Source organism: Culex quinquefasciatus, chromosome 3 (genome assembly GCF_015732765.1).
Source record: "Culex quinquefasciatus strain JHB chromosome 3, VPISU_Cqui_1.0_pri_paternal, whole genome shotgun sequence".
NCBI classification, from domain to species: domain Eukaryota; kingdom Metazoa; phylum Arthropoda; class Insecta; order Diptera; family Culicidae; genus Culex; species Culex quinquefasciatus.
The window spans coordinates 85,362,398-85,385,564 of record NC_051863.1 but is presented as its reverse complement, the minus strand read 5'-3'; the positions used below and the strand labels follow the sequence as shown (position 1 = coordinate 85,385,564).

Below are 23,167 nucleotides of genomic sequence, written 5' to 3'. Positions count from 1 at the left end.
AAAATTTCAGCGATGACCTATACACTGCCCACCATTGAAAAAACGGCTAATATCCACTTTTGGCAAAAACGAGATATTAGCACCAGGTGGTAGAGGACGTTCCAACGCATCTCCTGGAACTTGAATTTTACTGAAATAGTGTCTAGACTTGGCTGCCGATGCGAAAAACCAAACGGCTAATATGCCACTCTTATGGGAAATTACCTTGACGGAGATTTTGTGTCAAACACTAAAACGCGTTTTTCTCGGAATACTTGATTTGGCATAATAGCCGAATTTTCAATTATGGGCAGTACATGTCTGGGTACCAAAATTTTCGTAATTAAAAGACGCAGCTTTTGGTACCCAGACATGTATAGGTCATCGCTGAAATTTTTAAGTTATCGCAGTTTTTGTGAAAAAAGTTGTTTTTTTGCCAATTTCGTCATTCTCCGGTTTTTGCGCGCGGCGCGTCAGAAAACATGGATTTTATTTTCAAAAAATCATATCTGGGAATCCTGTTAATGAACTCCTCCCATTTTTTAGTATGTTATGTAAAAATGTCCGGTGAATCCGATAAAATTATTTCCAGACATAGGCTCTTTGGTCCAGACACCGTCAAAACGGCATTTTAAAGTTTCATACGCCCTTTTCATATGTTAGGCTAGATTTTTGAAACTTCTTACTATTTTTCTTTGAAAGGCCAACTTATCACCTTTCATTTGCGTATAAGACAATTGAAATCGGTTAAAATGGCGAGGAGTTATGATTTTTCAAAAAAAGTGGTTTTTGCAAAAATCGACGAAAATGGCAATTTTTCAGACCACCCTAACACGGCGTAGGTCCCCCTAATGCCAAACAAAAAAATACGGGTCTAATTATTTCGGCCAGGGAACTCCTACAAAAATTTTGAGCCCGATCCGAGCATTTTTGTTTTTTCCATGCTGTTTTCGTGGGGAATTGCTGTACAATTACAATCTGTCCTCCTCCAAGAGCCTCGATTCCGACTGACCTTAGCTGCTGCTCCTTCTTGACGTCCACCTCAAGCTCGTGGAAGCTGACCTGCAGGAGGGACACGATATTGTTAACGACCTCGACGCCGGCCAATATGGAGAGAATCTGCTTGCGCGCCTCCATCCAGCTCTTCGTTCCGTCCAGCGCCGGCAGCAAACTCATACGCACCAGGCACGGCAAAAGGGGGCGAATCTCCGCCACCGTGCACTGTGCCAGCTCGCCAAGGTCCAGTTTCTGGATCGCCGAGAAGGCTCTCGACGATACCGGTGCAAAACTCATGTTGAAAGCTTTTTTTTTGCAATAAAATAAAATAAATAACATTGAAGAAATTTCGACTGATTTGTTTATAGCAAACTTGCCACGCGAAAAAGACAGTGTCAGTTTCAAGAGTACACGTTTAAAAAGAGTGACAAGAATGGCGTGGAAAAATGATGATGTTACCCAGTTAACTCAATCGGAATTCTGAAACGGAATTCAATTCGAATCGTTTACGTATTTTGTTTCAAACGCAACAACCGATTCCGATTGAGTTGACTGGGACCCAGTACCCAGTCACTGGGTACTCGTTGTTTGAGTTGGACATAAGTTTTGCAAACTTTTTTCACGAAGAGGTTTTTGACACTAGCTGGCATCCCTGACAAGTGCGCGAGTTGTCAAATAATTATTATTCTCGAGTTCGTTCAACGGCAAAACACGAGTGTTTCTGAAATTATTTTTTTCTTTTCAAAGAAAGAAATTCAAAATGCAGCTAACTTTGGTACAATTCTTCAAAAAGAGTGTCAACGGCCACATCTTTCGCGGCAAGTACCGGTTGGTGAAGCGCGTGACCCCGCGGTCCGTCGAATCTCTGCGGCGCGATTACGAGCAAACCGAGCGAAACATGTCGCTGCTGCTGAAACCTTATCTTATGCCGGTGAGTGAAGTTTAGATTTTGTTAATGGTATTTTTTGAATTTATAATTTGTTGTTTTATTGGCTACGGCAACATGTCAGTGTGGGCTATATATCTGGAGCAACATTTGAAAGGGGCGGTACGACATTGCTGTTACGGCCTTTCGTCCCATTTAAACGCGTGTATTGAAATGCCGTAAGAGTAATGTCGTACCGCCCTTTCAAATGTTGCTCCAGATATTAGGTCAAGAAAGCAACTATCCGGAAATTTACATTTGATCCAAGTCAAACAAAGTTCACTCTTGAATGTGCGTTTTGAGCGCATTTTTGAAAATCGAGAATGTCGGTTTAAGCATAGTCTAAAAAAGGAAGTATGTATCACCAAGCCAACCTTCTGTGGCCGAATGGTTACGAGTTTCGCCTCATAAGCGGAATGTCATGGGTTCTTCTCAGGGTGGCAGCCTTAGGTTTAAGTTCAGAGGTAGCAGCAACCGCATGAGTATTAAACGGTTGCTTCACGTGCTCTTCAAGCATGTGATCGATCTTGGGATACTTTTTTTTTTCTTAGCTTATTTTTATTAGGTCCTTTTAGGTGCTGTGACCAGGTTGGGACCGAGGATCAGTAAAACAATATATAATAACAAAAAAAAACTCCTTAAATTCCATACTTGGAGATCATGTAACTGACGAGGGTTACTTGGTCCAAGCGGGTCTTGCAGGTCTTGAACCTGCCGATGTACTCGGAGAAAATCCCCCACAGCTCAGCCGAACTGTAGAGTACCTCCCCGGCTTCCTTCTCCGTGGCTCCACCGTCTCGGGGGCCACCTTGGCTGCTTCCTGCGGGACGAGGGCGATCCTTGGATTTTCCATCCGGAGCTGCGCCCGGCAGCGGAGGCAACTCCGCCGGCGTAAACGCCGGAACTGCTGGACTCTGCTTCTCCGCCTTCCCTGCCGGCGGTTTCGGTTTCGACGCCTGCTGGCGCCTCCGGATGAAGTCCGCACGCTTAGGGCAGCTGCGGTCTGTGGCTTCGTGGGCTCCAGAGCAGTTGGCACACCGCTTCGGCTCGGCTTCTTGGACTTTGCACTCGTCCGTCTTGTGGGGACCCCCACAGTTGTTGCACCTGCCTTTCAAGTGACAGTTCCTGGTTCCATGGCCCAGCTGCAAGCAGTTCCTGCACTGGGTCACGTTCGGCCGCTTGTTCCGGTAGGCCTCCACCGGATGATAGTGCTTGCCACAACTTTCATTGCAGAGAGCTTCTTCAGATTGGTGTATCCCTTGGGAAGACCACAATGTACGGAGTTTCTTCCACGGTGGACTTTTCCTTCCGCTTGATGATATGCACCTCCAGCGCGTCCAGCTTGAGATCCCTCTTCAGCAGGTACTTGACCTCGTCCGGTTTCAGTTCATCAGGAAAACCACGAAGAACCACCCGATGATTTCGTTCGCTCCGCCGATCGTGGGTGTAGAATTCCACTTTCTTCTTCTTGAGTAGCTCTTGCAACTTGTCAAAATCTTTGACAGAGAAGCAGGTCACCTTGGTTCCAAATCGGGTTAGTTTGTAAATCGGTTTGAAACCTAATTTACAACTTTCCACTATCGCCACGAGCTAGTAAAAATCCGTGGTGTTCTTCACCACCAAAGGTGGTTGCTTTTGTTTACCTGCCGACTGGCCGGGTGGTGGAACCGCCGGGGCGTCCTCTCCTCCTGCTGGGCTGGCATTGTTGTTGTTTTTGTTATCCGCTAGCGGGCTGAACTTGTTGTTGTTGAGCAGGGTCTTCTCAACTTTTTCTCCTTCGATGCCGATTCCAGTGACCTCGCTGGACTTCTTCCGCTTCCGATTCCCGTGGACGGGACGAAAATCTTCCTCCTCGGAGGATTCCTCCACCTCCATCTGTCAAAAACTTCCAAGCACGCGAGATGACAACACGAGCAAAACACGTCTTAACTTGTCGCTGGCTGGCGACTGAGTCCGATCTTGGGATATTCCTTTGCGCCTCTTTCCCAAAATACTTTCCTCGTGTCTTCGCATGTAAATAATGCCCAGCCGATCGGTATTGCACTGCAGTCCCGTCGCATTGTCCAGATCAGAGCAAAGGGAACACCGCAAATATAGCACCACAAAAGACAAATGTCGATAAACATCCTCGTCCCGCAGGAAGAAGTCAAGGAAATACTGGCGCCGACGCCGGTGCAACCCCGAAGGAGCAACAAGGTGAACGGAAGCTGTACAGCGAGTCGGAGCTGTGGGCCATTTACCGGGAATACAGAGTTCGCTTGCGCCAGTGCAAGACACCCGAGGAACAGATTGATGTGATCGCACACTTGCTGACACATGGCACGAGGAAATGATCATCTAATTCAGTTACGGTTTTTTTTATTATTATTATTTATTTTTTGTTGTTCTTTTGATCCTCGGTCCTAACCTGGTCTTAGCACCTAAAAGGACCTAATAAAAATAAGTTGTGAAGAAAAAAAAAAAAAAGACAAATGTCTTTACAAGACCCCGCGCGGCAAATAATAGCTGCTGGGAAGAGCTTGAAAAATGACACAAAAAAATGTCACCGCGGTTCTAGCGATACATAGCGCACAAGGCACAAGGAAAGGAGTTTACAGCATCTGGATGCAACAGCACTTTCCTTCTCAATAGGGACTGTGTTATAGATCTGGAAATGCTTAATAACAGTAAAAATGGGTAACACGCTACAATAGTTCTCGTAATCAGGATTAAGTGGCTTAATACTCAATCAGAAAAAAAATGTATCACAAAGTTGAACCAAAATAGAGTTATCTACTTGCGTATGTATTGCGTGTACGTACACGAAAAAAAGTGTGGTTAAATTTTGTACCGGTCAGCAAAACAAATGGTGCGCTAGTGTGCGTGAGAGCGGGCTTAGATAGCTCTATAGAGTAATCTACGTGCGCATTTATTGCGTGTACGTATTCGAAAAAGATTGAGGTCAAATTTTGTACCCGCCAGCAAAACAAATGGCGTTCTAGTGTGCGTGAGAGCGGGCTTAGATAACTCTGTAGAGCTATCTAAGCCCGATCTCACGCACACTAGCTTACCATTTGTTTTTGCTGGCGGGTACAAATTTTAAACTAAAATCCCTTCGTGTACAAACACGCAATACATGCGCACGTAGTCAACTCTATAGATTTAGGGGGGGGGGGGGGGGGGGGGAGTGGGGGGGTTACAAAATTTAACCTCAATCTTTTTCGTGTACGTACACGCAATACATGCGCACGTAGATAACTCTATTAGATTTGGTGAATCAAGCCATGATTTTAAATTAACACACGTAGAAAATTTCACCTCAATACAGAGAACATTTTCCACACTCTGATAAGAAATCAAAAGTTGGCTTCTGACATTTTTCTTTGATGGCTATATAATTTACCATTACTAATCAAAATTCATTCAAATGTCTACAACAAGCTTAACATTTCATAACAATTAAATTTCAAACGTTTTTTCCCGCGACAGGAACAATCCTCCGGTCATGCCAAGGAGCTGGGCAAAAAAGCAGCAAACACTGAACAAGTGGCGCGAGAATCAGCTTAAGATGAAACCACACGTGTCGATTGCCGACCGGCTCGGTCACTTGAACATCCGAAATATCTGGGACTAGAGGGACGGAACGGGATGTTCACTTGAGTAGTAAATTAAGCAACAGGCATTTTAGCGTTCGTATACTGTACATAGCAAATAAATACAAGTCAAAAAGAGTATTTAACAATGAAATCAACAATTATTTTCTAAATGGAACAAAAGAAGGTAATACTGAGGCCACGCATCCTGGAATCTTGGTTTAGACATAGGTTTAAGCGCTTGCTTTTGTCCAAGCGAACGGATCCGGGCTGAGTTGATCGGCGTGAAGAGTTTTGCCTTGGGAAAGGAACTCGGCAAATTGGGACACTACGGGATCTCGGCCGCAGGATGCCATTCCGATAACCTTTCGCTCAGCGTCCAGGTAGAATGCAACAAACGATAGCTGCTTGAGGTCACCTTCGATGATGGTCTCGTGAGGCATTCCGTAACCGGTGTAGCGGAATCCTTTGCCAAACAGCATGGTCCAAAAGTAGGGAACTGCTTTCAGCTCGGTTTGCTTTCCGACCATGTTTAAAGCGGCTATCTTGCCATGATACTGAGCTAGCGGGTAGTGGCCAATCGTGGCCAGCTCGTTGTTATTGCAGTAGACGGGAGCGTTGGCGATGTCACCTCCAACGTAGATTCCAGCTACATTAGATTCCAAATACTGGTTAGTATCGATGGAACCATTCTGGTTCAGCTCAATCCCAGAATTCTCCAAAAACGAAGTATACAGTGTTGATCCAACGCCCATTATGCATATGTCCGCCTTAACAATTGTTTCATCCATCAATTCAACCGAGGTTAGCTTTTTATCGTCATCACCGATGCACCGTTTTATTCCAGAGTTCATCACAAACTCGACTCCCTTCTCTTTGAACATTTCCATAACTCTAGCACCAACTTCTTGTCCGAAAGATTCCTTCAACGGAACAGATCCCCTACCGATAACAGTGACTTTCGCGACCTTGTTGACACAATACGCGGCCGCCTCAAGTCCGATGAAGCTAACACCCAGGACGACCACGTGCTTATCCGGACCCAGCTCAGCGTTGACGGCCTTGGCATCATCATTCGAACGCAGTACATAAACGCTGGGCAGGTCAACTCCATCGATGGCAGGCTTCCTTGGCTTCGATCCGGTAGCAATGTAAATTTTATCATACCTAATCTTATAACCATTACTCAAAGAAAGCTCTCGATCTTTACTGTTTACAGCCGTGACCTCCGTACTGGTCATTGTTTCAATTTCGTTTTGTTCGTAGAATTTCTCATCTCGAAGCAGCTTTTTCTGTAGCTCAAAATCCATCGTTTTGCTGACCAAGATCCGATCGTAGGGTAAGCATGGTTCCTTGTTAATCATAACCACCCGACCCGTGAAACCTTCCTGTCTAAGAGTTTCGGCACAGATGGCTCCGCTAGGACCGCCTCCAACCACCACAAATGTACGCTCATCGTCGTTAGTCTTTCGCACCATCGATCTGGTTCGCTTCCCGGACTGCAGCTCTGACCGCTTAGCACGGACTTTAACCTGTTTAAAAGGGTTTCCGGTTAACAAGTCATATACAATCGCACAATATAGATCCATCAAGCCTTACCTTCCCATTTTCCACGGTGACCTTGAAGCACGGCAGCGAGTCCTGTCCGGGGAAATCCTCAATGTCTCCCGTCAGAACGTTGAAGCAAGCCCCATGCCACGGACATCTCACCCGCCCGTCTCCAAGGGCCCCATTGTTTAGCATGGCGCCATAGTGTGAGCACCTGTTTCCTATTGCCGAAAGTTGACCCTTTTGTTTGACCAGCAGCACCTTGCCACCGTCCATCTCGAAGGCTTTCATCTCGTTTTCGCCTATATCGGCCTCGTTGCACACAAAACCCTCCACCACGTCATCGTCTTCCGACACCGCCGTACTTCCGGTCACTTTAGCTGTAAGAAAGTGAGAAAAATAATAAGTAAATAAAAAACACGGGAAAATCCGAAATTGCATAAAAATTACACAAAAATGACATCATTCTTGGGGCAAAATTCAGTGGAACAGGTGGGATGAGTGATTGCGGCAGCAATAATCGTGGCCTTCTTGTCGAGGCATAAAAGGCGACTGAGTGACGCATGAGCGACGTCGTAATGACAATAGTCGCCATGGAAACAATCAAATCGCGCTGATGCCACAAAACTGGTTTTCCTTTCACGCGTGGCCTGGTTCGAAAATTAATGTTCTGCACTGAAAGAAAAGCACATAGCAATATCACATGTTTTGCACATGAATCTGCCCCAAGATCTGCCCCATACGACTAAGCATGTGAATGTCAAGTGTAAATAACTTGAAAATTTGTATCGTGCGGCATGCTTTATCCAACTGCAAAACACGTGAACTTGACGTGACGATTCACTTGATTTTGCCATGCTGCGCTTATGAAAGTTATATGAGTTTGTAGTATTACTCGATCAATTTTCCTATGATAATCACGTGAAAAAAGTATGAAACAGCTTGTTTTTGTTTTCGTGGTAATGTTTTCTTTATTTCAGTAAATTCACATCACCGATTTGGAATTTACACACTATTCTGCAACTTAAAAAAATAAACGCGATCTTCATCACGCGAAAAAAATAAAAATACTAGCAATCAGAGGGCGTTTTTCATGGCGGAATTTCGTGACTCTTGCAGCAGGCTAAAAGGCTTTGTGAGCCACCGAATAATGCACCGTCCGAAAAAAGAATAATCTGGATCTGCTCCCGCTCCTTAAACAATCCGCTTTGACCATAAGCAACGCTATCATCCGGGTATATAGAGATGTAGCACGGGAGCTTATGTTTTCCGCTTCGTAAATTTTCTGAAAAAAAAAGATATTTTTTAAAGATTAAGTAAAAATATTAAAAAAACTTGAACACTACAATCCATCAAAGCTCTTTTGAATAATTTTACTTACCAAAAATTCAGGAAATTATCTTTGGCGACTTGCACTGCTTTCTTCATTCTCGCCATCTTTCTTTTCTAGATTAAACTAAGGGTTTTCACTTCGGTATCAAAATCAAAACATGCAAATCGAACGTGATTTACACTTGAATATCATATTATTTGGCCGTTGGGGCGAATCGAAGTGCATTCCACGTGAATCATACATGAAAATCCAATGAAAAAAGTATGGATCATGTTCACTGAAAGAAACCAACATAGCAAAATCATGTGTTTTTCCACGTGAACCTCAACAAAAATATTCACGATAAATTCACATGATTTTCCTGTGACCCCAACATGCTTTGCATGTTAAATCGGTATTAAAATCATTTGAAACCAGCTGATCGCTAGAGCAAAATCCTTTTTTTTCGTATGGTGTTCACGTGAGATTCAAATGAATTGCACTTCGTTTTGCCCCATTTGACTTATCCCTTGATTTCGAAGTGAAAACCACGTGAGATCGAAATGTTTTGGTTTTTGAATGCGTTTGGGGATAAACTCTACATCATTTGTAAGATGGCCACAGACGATGGTGGTTGAAAATTTTCTTTTTGCTATAAAATGTCGATTTGATAAAAGATTTTGATTAAAATTACCTTATAGTTCTTGGTGAGTATAATAAAAGAATCAGTATAGGTACTAAATAATTATGTTGCGTCGATTTTTTTTCCAGAAAATCCTGCTTCAGCCATGCAGCCGGCTTCGGATTCCATTCCTGATCCGGTGATCCGGAATTTCACTGAAAAATTCGGTATTCTTTCATCCGACTGTGCTGTTGCGAACTTTTTTCGGTAACAGTCCCAAGGGCCGCCGTCAAGTGCTACGGTCCCAGCGCAGTCACGGAATAGCAACCACACTTCCCGACGCATCGTATAAGTGGCCATTTAGAATGTTGTGATAATAATCTAGTGTTTTGTACGTGTTTTAAAAATGTATTGCATTTGTTTAATAAATTTTATTTGTAAACGAAACTGTGTAAAAAGTTTTTCAAAACATAAAGAAAATACAACTAAATTTATAACGCACATGAATATCACTGGAAACCATTTGAATCGTACTACAAAATCATTGCAATTTCATGAGCCAAGCATTGTAAATTCATGTGAGATTACAGTCAAACTAACGTGTTTTTCACTTGGATTAACAAGGTCGCGCGATGAAATTTATCAAGTGCATTCCACATGAAATTTACATGCCAGAGCTTGAGCTTGAACATAGACCTATCTACGTGCGCATGTATTGCGTGTACGTACACGATGGATTTTTAGGTTAAAATTTGTGGTCGCCAGCAAAAACAAATGGTAAGCTAGTGTGCGTGAGATTTGGCTTAGATAACTCTATAGCCTCCTACTTTGTTTACACGCAGAAAAATAAGGAATATTTGAATCAACAAAACATTTTGTTGATTTGAAAATCAAGATTTTTGTTGAATCAACGCTAAACGTCACACAGCAAATAAAGTAGTAATCCAGCTGCGTGTAAAAGGCCTCGGTGTAAAATAAATTTTGCATTATTTTATGAAATTCTGTGTAATATTACACCCTGAAATATGTAGCCCATCAGTATGGGAAACCTACTTGACCGAAATGTCAAGCTCATATATGCGTTTATCCTTACAGCTTTTCATCGGTTTGATGGCCGAGTGGGCTAAGGCGCCAGTCCTTACTGTTGGTGCTGGGTTTGAATCCCGTCGGTTGCAACTATTTTTTGTGTTTGCAAAAGTTGTACATGCAGTGTGTAATATTAAGTGTTTATTTTGACGAAGGTGATGTGCATGCTTTTGCATGCGATTTTACCATCGGATTTTTTGCTGTGCAAAGCAACTTTTTCAAAACAACAAAAGATTTTTGTGGAATTGAGAAAATCAAGGTTTGTTTCAACGCAAAATCTGCGTTGATTATATTCAACAAAATTTTTGTTGAAACAAACCTCGTACAGGCTGATTCTACAAAACATTTTTCTGCGTGTATGTTTATAGCTGTAGCGCAGTTGTATTAGTGAGGAGCAGTGGGGAGTAGGTTATACCCATGGCTTTCTACCTAAGGTACTCGCGATTGAGTGTGTAGTAGTGCGGTTGTCAAAATCGCTATCTCTGACTCTCTCACTCCACTGACATTGACATTGTTTATGTTTTGGTTTTCCTGGCACGGTCCTTTGTTTCGTTTGTTATTGTTTTGGTTTTAGTGGCACGGAGTCATGCACTCACACTAATGCAAAGCAAGATGACGAGTACCTTTGATATACAGCCTTGGGTTATACCTGGGTGCTGAAAAGACAGAATACGTAACGTGATTTCCGAATGATCCCCACTGCTCCTCATTAATACAACTGCGCTACAGCTATAAACATAAACAAAGTAGGAGGCTATGTTCAAGCTCAAGCGTGACATATTTTTTGTTGCTGAAGTGACTTGTTTTGAAACATTTTGGATCTGTTGATTTTAAAGTTTTCGCTAAAAATGTAAGTGCTTTGTGCTTTTTTGTTCGTATACTAAGCGATGGGCGGCCAAAAGAGTCCTTCTTTGTTTTCCACGAGACGAACAATCGCGTCAGAAGTGGGTGGAATTTTATGAATCTGAAGAGCAACCGAATGGGAGTTCCGTGATTTTGTAGCATTGAAGCGCAGTGATAATATCGGAGTAAGTTTATTCAATATTATTTAGCTGGTGCCATTCATAGTTATTGATAACTCATCGCTAACATTTCAAAAAACGTCATGAACATAGGTTTTGCGTGAGACATAGCGATTATTTAAATGTTAGTGACAAATTATGCCAATCTCGATTCCAACCCTCGTCATAAACTGTGTTGACTTCGAATACCGTAAACTGGGGTCAATCGGGACACATGGGGCGAATTGGGACAGCAGTTTTAACCATGTTGGAGCACAATAATTTGATTTTTCTGGTTGGTTTCGGTTAGAACAGACTCAGGCCAACAAAATGTGTGTATCCATTTCCAAATTTAAAAGTTTTAAGTGCATTAAAAACTGCTGTCCCTATTCAGACTGTAGTCCCGATTCACCCCAGATTACGGTACCTCAAAAGCTCGACGCCCTCGACTTTTTTATTCCTGACAAAATAAATCATAGATCGATTACAATACTTGTCACTTCTTGGTATCATTTTTCAAACAGTAAATTGGTTCCGCTTTGACAGTTCTAAATTGAGGCCGCTTTGCGGACCACTATTCTGCACCCAGGTCATAAACTGTGTTGACTTCGAATACCTCAAAAGCTCGATGCACTCACTTTTTTATTCCTGACAAAATAAATCATAGATCGATTACAATACTTGCCACTTCTTTCATTTTTCAAACAGTAAATTGGTTCCACGTTGACAGTTCAAAATTGAGGCTCTTTTTGCGAACCACTATTCAGCACCCAGGTGTTGTTCTAATAATACATCCAATGATTTTTGGGATTCTAGACCCCATACTCCATGTAGGGGAAATTCTCGTATCTTTGGCAGGTTAAGCTCTCGCTCCTAACTCCATCCAATATGCTGATTTTCACTATTTAAACAACTAATTTTGCAAAACTTTTGGTAGAAACTTGCTTGCTCACTTCTTATTGAGCTATTTATCACTCGATTTCAGTTGAAAACGCTTTTATTCAGCTTTAATTGCATGTCAAAGTTCTGACCTGCCAACATTAGAGGCACGCTGGAATTAGATGCTGTTCCCCTAGATATGTTGTAAGAAGTAAAATTTAGATAAAATTTGTAGGTTTGACATTCTTACTACAGAAACAAATATGTACATAATTGTGAGGAAGGCACCAACCCACTATGGGCCATCTCCATACAAACAGGCGGCCAAATTATTGTTTTGCTTTTTAAATGTTTTTTTGATACAAATTTAGGTAATTGTATGGTATTGAAATGATATACGTCGATTTTTATGACTTTTCATGTTTTTCAATAGTTGATTGTTTATAATAAATAGTCTTTTCATACATTTGCAAGTGAAACAGAATTGCATATATATTATATTGCAAGTTTATATTATTAAATTATGGATAAGCTCCCACCCCACTTTAAGGGCACAACCCTCCCTCCTCTTTCTTTCACCCCCTCTCCTCCTCCCCACCAACAAATTTTTGTTAAGCGTAATAAATTCATTTTAAGTCAAATATTTATTATTTCCTGTTGTGTGTTTCTTTTTGTGAGTCCATGCCGTATAACTTGAGACCACCCCCCCCCCCTCCCACCCTTATGGGCATAAATTGCGAATATTTTAATTATTAAATCAAATAACAGAAAAATTAATTTTATCCACAATATTAATTATGAAGTAAAACGATAAAATACAAACCATATTCTTAAAATTCATTTGATTATAGAGTTTGTGACAGCTTCAGGATATGTTAATGGTACTTTTATGATGTTTTGTACTAACCAACATAGAACTTAAATGTGGATCAGTTTCATGGATTGATCGCAGAAATTCATCATGCTAAGTCAACATTTTGCTGAATACTTTTTTCGGTATCAAACTGAGATTCTCCAGTTTCGCTTGAGAAACTTCGGTACGATTACCTTATTTTGACTAAGGTACTCAATTTTAAATGTAGGCAACAGAAAATTCCAATAAAGTCATTTCGAACTTCTTGAAACCAGGTATTGATTTTTGAAGCGACGATGCCCACGAAGTAGGTAGCAAAGCAAGTGAAATAAACGGGCGCATATGTAGATTGCAGCAAATTTTGATAAAACGTAAATGTTCAAAATGGCATATCTCCGAAAACGCAAAAAATCGCAGGCTGGAAATTTCAGCAATGTTAGATTATAATCCAATCTTTCAAGTGATCTTAGTTTCATGTTTAGCATCGGTTAGCAAAAAAAGTACTCGATTAACAAACACAAAAAAATATGACTTGTCAAAAAAAATGCTCCAATTATTCGATGAAAACTTCAGTTTTTGGTTTGGAAACAACATTTTATCTATTAATAGTTTCAAAGCTTATCTCATTACCTTTCCAACGATGTATATTTGTCCTAATAAAACATTTAAAATGGCTGAGCTATGTTAAAATTAAACAATCAGCCTTTTTTACGAAAACGCTTGTTTTTTACTCCATTTTTTGACTTTCAGCTTGCGTATCTCCGTAATGAACAAACTTAGAGCTTTGAAAATTTGGATTTTTCTTAGTTAGAATGTTTACTTTCGAGAAAAAAATACCAAAAAATATTTGGAGAAGGTCACTTTTTTGAAACATGGCCACCCAATGTACCATAGTGCAACCACCATCGGTGGATTAAGTGCTGCTCAAAAACAAATAAACTGATGAAAGAAATAGTCAAAATTGTTCAAAAGACTTCAGTTTTCAATGTTTTGTACAAAGAGTTATGAAAAAGTGCTTAAAATATTGAAAATTTGTGAAAAATTTGCTTCGGCTCTACTAGGGGGTCCACTAATGGTTAAAATACCCTAACTTCACTTTTCTTCTGCTGCTGATGTTGCGTCTTTACTCTTCGACGTTCGAACTTGTTCTGCTGTCAACTGTCAGCAGTGTGGGGTTTCTTCGGTAAACACCGAACACAACGAGTTCAAATTATTGAAGATCTGACGACCCTATCAAAAGATATAAGCACTTAAGAGTTATTTATGAACTTTTTAGAGGCCGGTTCTCATATATTTCGTTGCCCGGGTATATCATGCGACTTGGCGTTGGATAGGTAATCAAAAGACCTTTCCAACGAGTTCAATAGATTGTCGATCTGACAACCCTATCAAAAGTTATGGGACAAATTTGTATTGCGTTTTCCTTAGCTTGCTGTTTTTGCATATGGGACATTCATGCAAACATGGGCAGTACAGCTAGTACCAACTACTAGTGTCCACCTTTCATCTACAAGGACTTCGCCGCCCTGGGCTCGTAAGTGTATGAAAGTATGGCACGGAGCGACGGCGCCGAATACCCATATTTAGAGTTTTAGAGCGCCCGCCGCGGGATTCGAACCGGCGACCCCTGGATTGTGAGTCCAGTGGACCCATAAGGAACTTTAAAATTGCTGTGCCCACCAATTTTGGACAACTTTTTTTTCATACAGCCATATTACACCCTAATATCACATGCACTGAAGAATGTTTACAGTGCCAAACTCATATTGAGGTTTTGCAGCACGACTGTGTTTCAAATGAGCAATTCTCTACGAAATCGGTCTTTTTTCTGCAATTTTAATTTTTGTATTTTTTAATCCGACTGAAACTTTTTTGGTGCCTTCGGTATGCCCAAAGAAGCCATTTTGCATCATTAGTTTGTCCATATAATTTTCCATACAAATTTGGCAGCTGTCCATACAAAAATGATGTATGAAAATTCAAAAATCTGTATCTTTTGAAGGAATTTTTTGATCGATTTGGTGTCTTCGGCAAAGTTATAGGTATGGATACGGACTACACCGGAAAAAAATAATACACGGTAAAAAAAATTTGGTGATTTTTTTATTTAACTTTATATCACTAAAACTTGATTTACAAAAAAACACTATTTTTTAATTTTTTTTATTTTTTGATATGTTTTAGAGGACATAAAATGCCAACTTTTCAGAAATTTCCAGGTTGTGCAAAAAATCCTTGACCGAGTTATGAATTTTTTTATCAATACTGATTTTTTCAAAAAATCGAAATTTTGCTCGTAAAAATTTTTCAACTTCATTTTCGATGTAAAATCAAATTTGAAAAAAAAAAGTACTTTAGTGAAATTTTGATAAAGTGCACCGTTTTCAAGTTAAAGCCATATTTAAGTGACTTTTTAGAAAATAGTCGCAGTTTTTCATTTTTTTAAATTAGTGCACATGTTTGCCCAGTTTTGAAAAAAATATTTTTGAAAAGCTGAGAAAATTCTCTTTATTTTGCTTATTCGGACTTTGTTGATACGACCTTTAGTTGCTGAGATATTGCAATGCAAAGGTTTAAAAACAGGAAAATTGATGTTTTCTAAGTTTCACCCAAGCAACCTACCATTTTTTATCGTCAATATCTCAGCAATTAATGGTCCGATTTTCAATGTTAATGTATGAAACAATTGTGAAATTTTCCGATCTTTTTGAAAAAAATATTTTCGGAATTTTCAAATCAAGACTAACATTTTAAAAGGGCGTAATATTGAATGTTTGGCCTTTTTAAAATGTTAGTCTTGATTTGAAAATTCCGAAAATATTTTTTTTCGAAAAGATCGGAAAATTTCACAAATGTTTCATATATTAACATTGAAAATCGGACCATAAATTGCTAAGATATTGAAGATAGAAAATGGTGGGTTGTTTGGGTGAAACTTAGAAAACATAAATTTTCCTGTTTTTAAACCTTTGCATTGCAATATCTCAGCAACTAAAGGTCGTATCAACAAAGTCCGAATAAGCAAAATATAGAGAATTTTCTCAGCTTTTCAAAAATATTTTTTTCAAAACTGGGCAAACATGTGCACTAATTTAAAAAAATGAAAAACTGCGACTATTTTCAAAAAGTCACTTAAATATGGCTTTAACTTGAAAACGGTGCACTTTATCAAAATTTCACTAAAGTACTTTTTTTTTTGCAAATTTGATTTTACATCGAAAAATGAAGTTGAAAAATTTTTACGAGCAAAATTTCGATTTTTGAAAAATCAGTATTGATTAAAAAATTCATAACTCGGTCAATGATTTTTTGCACAACCTGGAAATTTCTGAAAAGTTGGCATTTTATGTCCTCTAAAACATATCAAAAAATAAAAAAAATTAAAAAATAGTGTTTTTTTGTAAATCAAGTTTTAGTGATATAAAGTTAAATAAAAAAATCACCAAATTTTTTTTACCGTGTATTATTTTTTTGCAGTGTAGTCCGTATCCATACCTACAACTTTGCCGAAGACACCAAATCGATCAAAAAATTCCTTCAAAAGATACAGATTTTTGAATTTTCATACATCATTTTTGTATGGACAGCTGCCAAATTTGTATGGAAAATTATATGGACAAACTAATGATGCAAAATGGCTTCTTTGGGCATACCGAAGGCACCAAAAAAGTTTCAGTCGGATTAAAAAATACAAAAAAAATTGAATGACCGAAATCCTAGAGAACTGCTCAAATGTAGGTGGCGCCAAAATGAGGTTACTTGCCAAAAATCGTATTTCTTTCTGCTGTATTGAAGAACAAAATTGCTTATTTCTCATGATTCCCTGCATCAATCTTAATGAAACTGGTTGCAAAAGACGAGAAAAATTTTTTGCTTAAAAATAATGAACATCAATTTTTGGGCGCGCAAAAATTTGTGACCTTTTTCTTTAAAAAACATGTTTTGGAACACGAAAAAATTAGTTTCCTCGTATATATCAATGAAATATACAGTTATATAGTTGATAACAGATGTGTTAACGTATATTCAATCATTTTTATTGATTTTTGACAGACTTTATTGCCAAATAGTCCAAATTACTATCTTTTTATAAATTTACAGTTTTCTCATAAAAAAATCAAACAAATTTTGGAAAGTTGTACACCAAATTGTTGGAAATAATTTTTCTCATCCGAATCCGGCATAATTTTTGTAAAAATGTTGATTATGGAGGAAAAAACACATTTTTTCAAAAAATCATAGGTTTAAGCTATTTGTTCATAGGTGGCGACATGTGTCTTTTAGCTTTGCTGCAAATCCTCTATAGTGTAGATCTGTGTGGATCTTAAAGAACTACAGTCCATATTTCCTTTTTAAAGTATGGTTTACTTTACTAGGGTTTATTGTACTGCCTACGCATACCCAAGTAACCGCGAAGCACTAAATAGCAGCATTAAATCAGCATTATATTGGTATTTAATACCAGCAAATAATGCTTCAAAACATTTAATCAGCACTTTTCCCTTGAGAAATATTTCAAGTGGCGCACAGTGATGCCGGTTTAATGCTTCGCCGAAAGCTCGAACAAAAACAAACTGCTTTATCGACGTCAAGGCTGGGGGAAAAAAACAGCTGCTCCACTCACACTTGGTGGTGGGCCTCCTTTGTTTTTTTTTCCTGTTCCATTTCATGTGCGAGTGTGATACTTTGATGTTATTCTTGCATTTTTCTCGTCGACCTCCAGGATGCGCGCCAGCCAACTGATGTATTCTGAAATGGGTGTTTGTTTTGAAAGTTTTAATCGATGTGGTTGATGCATCGAACATTAATTAAGACTTTCTTTCTGCTGTTTCGAGTTTCCGTTGTCATTTCGTTGGACGGAAATTATCGATTATCACTCAGCAAATTGCGGCCATCCAGTCAAGTGCAGTACAATTAATTACGGGTTAAAAGGGACAAGCACTGGCTAACGGCTAACGGGAACTGCTTTTCCGAGGAGTGCTAGGTCCACGGTTGGCAAAATTTCACAAAGTGTATCAGACTTCCGGAAAGCAGCTTTTTGCTTGTGAGAAAAGTCATTCAATTTATCAGAGAACTTTTGATAATGTCCTTTGTGCTATGGGAATATGTTTTGAAAAATTTGGCTTCATTACAGGCTGCAGTTTCCCAAAAAAAAAAAAAAAAACAGACAAACAAAAAACACTTCAATCCGCGGGAATTGAACCCAGTCCATGCAAAAATAAAATTGATGCACACTTGGGGAAATGCGCCTTAGCCCGCACACTTATTGGAACGGTATGACGGGAGAAGGATTAAAGTCAATTAGAGCGTGCCTGGTTGAAATGTTTCCCGTATCGATGGGTTACTTTGTTGATAAACATCAAATGCTTTGAAGCACATTTTCAAGGTCGTAAATGGTGATTTAATACCAGTTGTAATGCTGCAAAGTTTTGGTACTTTGAAGCATTCGCAAAGCTTCTTTACTACTTCAAAACATTCCAGTGCTGATTTAGTACTGAATTAATACTTCAATTTAGTGCTTGTGGTTACTTGGGTAATTGTCCCATGTCAGTTTTGAACGATTCTGATTTTTTTTTTCTGATCATTTTTAAGTGTACACAGAAAAAAATATGTAAATTTACACAGCTCGTAATTACTGTTTCTTATGTAAACTCACTCAATGTAATGTTGAAATATGATGTAAAGAGTAAAAAGTCATGGAAATTACTCCAATGTAAATCTAAATCTAATGTAAATCATGAATATAATGGAAACGTTGAGCATGGAAACTCAAATCTGACGAATTCCTACCCGTGTTCGGCTTCCTGTAAATTCCTATTTAATGTAAATCATATATCCAATGTATTTCTGCCAAACGTTGACTTCAAAACTACCCGAACTAAAAATAGTTATATCTGGTTCTCTTTCTATCGCTCTCACACTCTCTCACTCACACGCTGGCCCACTGCCTGAGCCTCAACCTGAACAAATTGATGCTTTTGCCGCTCGTTTATAAAATGCGAAGATGGCTCAGTCGGCAGCGGGTAGCAGCAGTAACACCGAACATCCTACCCGTCGTCGTTCGATTCCAGTCCAGCGTTATTCCACTTGGCCGTCGACGAGAAAGCGTCCCCTACCTGTGAAACAACTTTTTGAAGTCATAATTTCCTTTTGCTGCCCGCTTCAATCATTTTAAAATAGAACATAGGCCACACCTTTTTCCTACTGCAATCCAAATCGAGCTTCTCATTCCCATTGGCCAATCAGAATTAGTGTAAATTTCAAAACTAATGTAAATTCCAAAACTAATGTAAATTTCCAATGAATCTAATGTAAATTTCCAATGAACCCAATGTTAATATACATCATTTATCATGATACCTTTTGGTACATGATAAATAATGTAAATTTACAGAAATATATATATTTTTTGAGCTCGATTTGCTCTCCATCCGCATTGACCTTTTCTCATCTATGATTTCCCTTTTGAATAGTAGTTGGAACCAAAGCCGGGGATTGGGGAGAGAGCATCAGAGCAGTGGACAGTATGCTGTAATGGCGCAAACTGGAAGTGGATAGTGGAAGATCAGAACTACGTCACAAGGGGAAAATAGTTTAGTAATTGTACAATTCTTTAGGATTGTCTAATTATTACATCTATTGTCCTCTGTCAGTTTCCAGCTGCCTGCCGCGCCCTTTTAGGCCCCCAACGAGGTGCGAGCCCTGTTTTTCAGCTTTGTCAGACTTTTTTTCGGAGTTATTGTAGGTTACTTTAGGAAGGAGATTCTCTTCCCCTGAGGACACCGTGAGTGATTTTGCTTGCTCGCGTTCAACCAGCTCCCTTCATACGGCAGTAATTTGAAGATGCTCCTTTTAAGTCTGAGCAACTGTAATTCTAGGCAACCGCTACATAGGTCATCCTTGTGGCCCTGTTGGTTATCACATCAAATCAAATCGATATTCATCTAAAATTCCACTGGGAATACTATGTAAACTGATTTTTCAATATATCTGATTTTAATATTCAAAGCATTTTACACACTTAAAAAAAGAATATGTGAAATGGTCAGTGAATTACAAACAATCAATAATTGATCAAATTTAAACCTATTTCTTAAGGCTCCTATATCAAAATCCACAACATAAATTCCAATCGAAAAAATGAAAATCACGTTGAAACAAATTCGCTCAGATATTGCCGCTACCTGAGGATCACATGAAACTGTTCAGGTATTAGTACATACTGTAGCATTACACACTGCTTTGATTTTCAAGGTTAAGTATTTAGACCATACCAACATAGCCTAGCATTGGATTTTGCAACCAGCCAACTAGCAAACCAGCTAAGTCCTATAGCTCAAGCCTACATCTCATGAAACAAAACAAACGACTAAGGTAGTGTCGATATATTGCTTTAACAGCTTGACAACTATATAAGATCTAACAGAAGACCTTCACCTGGCATTCCAACACTTCAAGGACCAACCTTTTCGCCTAGTCACAGTTGAAACAGTAACGAATAAAATATTTAGTTAAACTCACCAATTATATTACTATCATCTGATGGTTTTGGCTTCGATGACGTGCACCCCATGTTTGGTAAAGTTTCCAATCACAGCGAACAATGAATTAATGATTATTTTCACTTTCCGTAGCGGTGTCTCTCTCCACATTAACTGAACCACACAAACGATTGCCACACTTTTCAACCGACTGTTCAAGTGATTATTTATTGTGCCTTGTTTTTTCGCTAATCTTTAAGTTTTATCGTCGCGAGCAGATTTTGGTCGACGACGTGACGATTCCATTACATCAAAATCGACTTTTATTATGGGATCTCCGGACTATCTATCAAACAGTCATACTGGAAACTTTGTGCCTCAGAACCATATTAAACCGAGGACGTTAACCCGACAGCGCGACGTACATAACTGAGCTTGGCGAGTATAGACAAATCCAGCGAAAGCTCAACGCTGCTTTTTGATGGTGAGAGATTTGACAGCTCCCATACTAAATGTCTCGATTTTCATACTTTTTGTTAATTTTCTTTAAAAATAAAATACTTAACATATGAAAACTATATATTTTGGTGCCCAAAATTCCTGCTGAATCGAATGGTGTACTTATCTCGATTGCAAATTTTTTGAACAGTTTTTATTTTAATAATATTCTAGACACATTTTGTGCACCTAATCAATCAATACTCTTATCATAAATAATCATTTTATTGCTTAAAAATTGAGTTTTCCTGAGCTCCCATATTCAAATACATGGAAGCTGTCATTTCTAACACCATTGGTCACCTAGCGGCCATTTCAAACTGAATTCGTCTATTGTATAAAGTCTAGACCCCTACTCCTATCTCTGTGAAACTTGTAGCGGTGCGATTTATGTGATTTGATGTCCACTTGACATAAAAGTTGATAAAGATATACAGCAATTCCATTTGAAAAGAGCTTAAACCAAAAAAAAGATCTCCGATAGGGCTCAAAAAAATTCTTGGGGTTCCTTGGCCAAAATAATTAGAGCCGTATTTTTTGTTTGGCCATTAGGGTGTTCTACATCGTGCTAAGGTGGCAAAAAATCAACTTTTTTCACTAAAACTGCGATAACTTCAAAATTTATTCGATGACCTATACATGTTTGAGTACCAAAGTTGCATCTTTTAATTACTATAAGTTTGATACCCAAACATTTGTAGGTCATCGCTGAAATTTTAAAGTTATCGCAGTTTTAGTGAAAAAAGTCATTCTCTTGTTTTTGCGCGCGGCGCGTCGAAAAACTCAGTTTTTGTTTTGAAAAAAAAATCGGATCTCGGAAACGTACGGTTCGACATCGTCAATTTTTTGATATGATATGTGAAATTTTCCGAAGAATCCGATAAAAATATTTTCAGACATATGCTATTTGGTCCAGACACGGTCAAAACGCAATTTTAAGTTTTCATACGACTTTTTCAAATGTTAAGCTAGATTTTTTAAACCTTTTTACCACAGAGTAATCTAGAGGGAGCAGTCCGGACAACAGTCATCGAATTTTGTGGCTGCGTTACGAGCCTACCCTTTGGTATCGTAGCTGCGTTATGCGTTTCCTGATGTTTCCTGATGAATATTTTCATCAAAGTAAACTCAGGGTTTTTTTTATAGATTTGTTTGTTTTGACAAGTGCTGAGCATGTATAGAGGAGAAAAGCAACTCGCGACAAAATTTTGAGGCTAGGAATTTTGACAGGTATGATTTTCATAAAGTATTCGCCTCCTTTTCTCTCCCACAGAAAACCTGGGAACGAGGTAGCTGTCAAACTAGGCCAAAATGTTAAAGTCACTCACAAAATGAACTTTGAGTGATTTGAGTTCATTTCTGACGTCACAATTTTCTCCTTTTATAAGAGGAAAAATTGGAACATTGTCCCCAGTTTGCTGTGGGAGAGAAAAGGAGGCGAATACTTTATGAAAACCATACCTGTCAAAATTCCTAGCCTCAAAATTTTGTCACGAGTTGCTTTTCTCCTCTATGGCATGGTTCTTTAGAACATTTAAAAGAACTTGGGGAGCTGTAAACTTTTAGCAACTGTTTGAAGACGACCACCTCAAGTGAAGTTTTTGGGATCTTCGTGATGAACCTTTTAAGCAGTTGGAGCCGTACGTCCAAGGGGTCAATTAATTCTCCTCATAATGCTGGAGTTTACAATAAATCCCCGTTAGACCAGCTCAGCCAAACCAAAATAGTCGACTGAAATTGTGCTAAATTGGATTGGATTGGATTGCTTCCATCCAAACAGCCTATCCGAACTTCAACCCGGTGGCCATGAACGCCAGCGGTGGAAACTGCAGGCACTGGGTCAATGCTTCAATTCAGCCCAGTATGAGGATTATAAATTAAAGTATACTAAAAGCAAACTAAAGGCAAAAATCTTTCATCGACACATATTTTTCTGGTATGGTCCGTTACTCCCCAAAGAAATTAATTAGAAATATTAAATTGGTAAATTCGACAATCTGCTCTTTTTGTCCACGACAAAGCGTACGGTCACAACAGTAAACTGTATACCTATTCCGACTTCAACGCACTGGTGAACCGCAACAGCTCCAGAAGTCTTCTTCAAAATATTCGCACACACAACCAACGCCCTGAACTAACCACATGCATTCTTTTTGATTTATTTTAGAGCCATCAGAAAAATCACATTTTTGATTTTGGAAATGTGAAAAAATTTGACAGCTTACAGAAAAGTCATCAGAACCTAAGAGCTCTTAGATCTGAACGCTTGAAAAAAGTAACGCTCAAATGTCAGTTTGCCTCGAGCGTTACGACAACCAAAAGTTTTGCTGAAGGGGGGATGTACCACGATGTACCGCGTAACGCAACCATAAATCAAATGCCAGTGCGCCCTCTGGATTACTCTGTGGTTCCAAG

At 39.1% G+C, this 23,167-nt stretch overlaps 3 protein-coding genes and 1 long non-coding RNA gene across 6 annotated transcripts in view; 1 reads left to right on the top strand and 3 right to left on the bottom strand.

The window, feature by feature from the left end:
• The window catches only part of LOC6047961 (integrator complex subunit 2), a 31,248-nt gene extending 29,860 nt beyond the window's left edge, over positions 1 to 1,388 (bottom strand). Inside the window, 1 exon segment of the mRNA XM_001864908.2 lies at positions 992 to 1,388. Within this exon segment, the coding sequence (XP_001864943.2) occupies positions 992 to 1,314 (323 nt within the window). The 5' untranslated portion in view covers positions 1,315 to 1,388.
• A 247-nt stretch (positions 1,389 to 1,635) lies between these two features.
• Positions 1,636 to 5,626, top strand: LOC6047962 (ribosomal protein 63, mitochondrial). Its single transcript, XM_001864909.2, is given in 3 exon segments — positions 1,636 to 1,906; positions 5,369 to 5,398; positions 5,400 to 5,626. Coding segments are annotated over 3 exon segments (315 nt in total). The 5' UTR covers positions 1,636 to 1,735; the 3' UTR covers positions 5,514 to 5,626.
• Positions 5,562 to 22,931, bottom strand: LOC6047963 (apoptosis-inducing factor 3). Of its 3 annotated transcripts, none has more exons than XM_038266382.1 (3): positions 22,802 to 22,931; positions 7,072 to 7,400; positions 5,562 to 7,004 (listed from the first exon to the last, which is right to left on the bottom strand). In XM_038266382.1, the coding sequence occupies exons 2-3, from the start codon at positions 7,309 to 7,311 to the stop codon at positions 5,706 to 5,708; spliced, it is 1,539 nt and encodes a 512-aa protein (XP_038122310.1). In that variant the 5' UTR covers positions 7,312 to 7,400; positions 22,802 to 22,931; the 3' UTR covers positions 5,562 to 5,705. The 3 variants fall into 3 exon arrangements, with proteins under 3 accessions (XP_038122310.1, XP_038122309.1, XP_038122308.1); XM_038266381.1 differs by lacking the exon at positions 22,802 to 22,931 and adding an exon at positions 20,295 to 20,676; XM_038266380.1 differs by lacking the exon at positions 22,802 to 22,931 and adding an exon at positions 7,471 to 7,658.
• On the bottom strand, positions 7,972 to 9,069 carry LOC119770830. The gene is made up of 2 exons (XR_005279015.1): positions 8,402 to 9,069; positions 7,972 to 8,305 (listed from the first exon to the last, which is right to left on the bottom strand). It is a non-coding gene; the product is annotated as an uncharacterized LOC119770830 (long non-coding RNA).
• Positions 22,932 to 23,167: the final 236 nt, after the last annotated feature.